The sequence below is a fragment of the Oryza glaberrima genome, chromosome 6 (genome assembly GCF_000147395.1).
Source record: "Oryza glaberrima chromosome 6, OglaRS2, whole genome shotgun sequence".
Classification (NCBI taxonomy): domain Eukaryota; kingdom Viridiplantae; phylum Streptophyta; class Magnoliopsida; order Poales; family Poaceae; genus Oryza; species Oryza glaberrima.
In genome coordinates, this window is record NC_068331.1 from 12,169,220 (window position 1) to 12,173,196 (window position 3,977).

The window sequence follows — 3,977 nt, forward strand, 5'->3', positions numbered from 1 at the left end:
GCGGCTTCCAGCCGCCAGATCCGCTACCACTAGCCACCACCTCCTAACCACTAACCACCGGATCCGCTGTCTCCTAGCCGTTTGCCCCCGCCGCCGACACCGGCCCACCGCCCTCCTCCATCCCCGTGGCTTCGGCGCCGCCGCGGTCACCTCGCCACCCGCCTGTGTCCACCGCCCACCGCCGGACCGCCGCCTCCCACGGCTATCCCTCTAAGCCCGGTTATCCCCCCTTTTCCCCCTCCCCCCAACCCCCCTGCCACCCCCATCCCAACTCAGGACCCTAAAACCTAATTCCATTGCTTTCGTCGGGGTCGCTGGAGTTGGAGAAGGTGTTGCCGGAGTTGGAGGAGAAGAGCTAAGGTCGTCGGAGCACGAATCGCAAAGCAAATCCCAAAGTCAGTAATCTGCATGATTTTAGTCTCAAAAATCATTTGCCAGCCATATAGCCATTCCGAAAAAACAAACTCTGAACCGTATTTTTTGTCAACAAGAGGGTCATCAAACTGCACACTAATTCTCTTCGATCATGTCAACCCCATAATTCGCATGGCAGACAATTTGGAAGATAGCCCAACACTCCAATCTCAAGAAAAGTGCGAAGTTTCAGATCGAGTTTATACTTTCATCACCGTCCTGAAACTACAACATATCTCCAGCCTGTAGTGCAAGATGAAATTTAAATTAAAAAAAATGATGGAATATATATTGCTTCTGTATCCTAACACACAAAACATTGGAAGAAGAGGATTAAATGAGCGCTAATTAATTCAGTTTTAATGTCTGGCCGGGGACAAACAACAGATTTTTTTTTTTTGGTGCAAAGCAGCCTCAGGAACTCCAGTAGTATCAACTACCAAGTAAACCTTTTGGTGCAGGAAGACAAAAAAAACTTGTTTTAAACTTTTAGTAATAACCTCTAAAATTGTTCATAATCCAGTAGATCCGGCTACATAATACTCAGATATATAAGTATATATGTCTGGGCAAACCATATAGAACCATGTATGATTATTATATTTATTGGTCCTGCTAAATTGAAAGGTAGTACGTTCTTCTGCTAAGGATCAATTTATATCACAGAAGAAGCTATCCCATGCTACCTAGTTATTGGTAATTTGGTATTCGGCTCAGGTACTTGACAAAATAAAAAATCCGTGAGATAAAAATCCGAGAATGAATAGAACTCATAAGAAAAATAATTGTTATTCGGATCGATAATAAAGATCTATATCAAGACGATGGACCAAATTAAATTAATTTATAGATCACTGATGCACTTGAATGATTAACATTGAAGCAACTGATATTTTTTTCCCTTTCAGATCGAGCACAGAGATACAGATGATTGATACTTCGAACTTTTACCACATTCAAAACTGAACTAGAAACCTTGCTAACAAATAACTAATGGGGAAAAAAAACATAGACGCACGCACTCAGCTCATCAGAACCTAAATTATCAGTTCTGAATCTCTTATCTCAGCCTCCAACTAATCCAATGGCAGATCCAACCATGCATTTAATTAACTCCTCCATTCATTTGCGCTCATCGCCGATCTTCGCAGCAGTCACGCTGAACCTCCAGACCCAGCAAAAAGGGCTTCTACGATCTGCCGATTCGTGCTACCAGCAGTAGATCTAGGACCCAACCTAAGTGTCAGATCAAGCTCTGTTGGTGTAGCAGCTGGAACAAAAACAGCGCTACTGGCATTGACTGATGCTGGGTGCTGAAGATAGCCAAGATCTACGCATTTCTTCAGTATATCTGACGCCCAAACTACTCCTATCTCAGAAGAGTTAGGGTTATTGGGATAATTTGGGACTGTCACCTGGTAGTAGATCTTGTTCGACGATTGATGGCACAGCAGGGAGAAGGTATGGTCAGGGTTGTACTTGATGTGCCTGACAGTGCCCTTCTCCATGCCATCTGAACGGATGTGAGACCTGCAATGTGCAGCCATGGTCTGCTGGTTTCTGTGCACCTCGCTGCACTCTACGCATATGTAGACAGGGTCTACTAGGACGCTGGACTGCACATCCGCTATGACGCTTTCAAGATAAGGGTAGAAGAGACTAAGCCGCCATAAGGACTGTGAGGAGTTGGAATGGTTGTCCTCCATTGATGAAGCCATGGATTCTAGCTAGGAAGAAAGAAGAAGAAAGGGGGAACACTACTAATTCCTAGTTATTCTATGGTCTTATGTGCGACTTTGGATCGATAGGGGAGGCCTTTTTATAGAGGGGAGGGTCAAAGGTAGGTGCGTGGAGCGGCTTGATATCGAATCGAAGATATATGGAGCGCTTTAATTGCGAAATAGATTTTTGCTTAAACTTAACCCTGGGATACTAGGACCAAGATAGAATTGAGTAAATTAAATACCGATTGTTGGTGAGCGTACTAGGGATTAATGTAGAGGTGGGATTTAAAATGTAGCTTATTAATTAATTGTTTGGAAACATAATAAATGTCAATATTTTCATACCTGGATTGCATATATACATTAATTAATGCAGTGACCTAAATGCAAAAGATATACACCAAACTTGGCCTTCAACTGCTACTCGATAAATTAACTAAAGATTGTAAAATAAATATATGTGAACTAATTATATTCAAACCCATTTTACTTTGGCCTTGAATATGTGTACTTTGTGAATATTTTAGAAAAATGTTAGCTGCTAATAATTTGTGTACTTTATTAATACAATATGCGTATTGTCTCGACCGTCCAGTCTTGCCAACTGCCAATTGTGTCCGGACCATTAAATAATTTTTTTACCCGAAGACCCTATCAATGATAGTTCTAGCGCTGAATCGCGCAGTAGTTATCACTGGCATCGCAGCTGGTTTAGCACTTGGCTATTATCCTCTATGGATTTAAACATACAACCGGTTCATAACCTGCATCATGGTCAGGTTTTGAACTGGCAGGGAAGTGCGTTTCTGTATTAGGGCAACACCAATGTATATAGCTAAAGTAGTCCATATAGATGGGACCCACATTTGTGGATTTTAACTATTGCAACATTCACAATGTATATGGTTAGTAAGTAGCATGAGGAGGAGAGAGGAAATAGAGACAAATGACATATTTTATTCTATATGGGTAGCCCATATGCTCATGGATGACTTTTGTTATTTCTCTCCTATGAACTACTTCCACAATGTGGTTAGATAGCTGAATGTATTATTTTATTGGCTATGGACTGGTTTTGAAGTACATTGTGGATGCCCTTATAGGGGTAAAAGTTGTTCAGTGTACCATATTCATGGGAGCCGAAATTTCAAATATAATATACCAGATTTATACTTTGGAAACATCATAAATGTTAATTACTTACAAACTTGAATATATACCAACAAATGGAAAAGATAACACTAAAAGTGGCCTTAGGTTGCTGCTGATAAATATGGGATTGACATTATTGGTGATCCCACTTTTCTGTTTTGTGCCCATATAAATTTGGGTTTCTTGTCATGCTTTAAGTAGACTTTGTGTCATTCTTTTGATTACGGAACGACCAACAAATTACATGTGATTTTAGGGAAAAACAATTATATGTGTTCTTCAGTTCAAACAAATCATGTGTTTTGCATCGTTCAATGGCAAAAATGCCGAACACACATGATGACAAAAGTGGGAACAGATAGAAGTCATATATATATATATATATATATATATATATATATATATATATATATATATATATATATATATATATATATATATATTTGTTTCCTGCAAATATGCTGACATAAATAACAAAGATATATTTGGAGTATGATTTTTTTTTCTTTCTATTTGACGTACTTGTACTCAAATTGTACTTGCAGGCTAGCCCAATCGTCATTTCAAATATTTCCACAGTGCGACCATACAATGCACGATGGTGAGAGCTGTGTGGAAGCAAATGTCTCGCAGGTTGCTTTTCTAGGTGAGTGATACTCGCGAGAAGGATGTTGTATGGGTAAAAGA

At 40.0% G+C, this 3,977-nt stretch overlaps 1 protein-coding gene across 1 annotated transcript; it reads right to left on the reverse strand.

The window, feature by feature from the left end:
* Positions 1-1,409: 1,409 nt before the first annotated feature.
* On the reverse strand, positions 1,410-2,132 carry LOC127775758 (uncharacterized). Its single transcript, XM_052302048.1, has one exon. It carries the CDS (start codon positions 2,130-2,132, stop codon positions 1,569-1,571), a length of 564 nt encoding a protein of 187 aa, XP_052158008.1. The 3' UTR covers positions 1,410-1,568.
* Positions 2,133-3,977: the final 1,845 nt, after the last annotated feature.

Coding starts and splice junctions, on each gene's coding strand:
- LOC127775758 (XM_052302048.1), bottom strand. CDS start 2,132: ATGGCTTCATCAATGGAGGACAACCATTCCAACTCCTCACAGTCCTTA.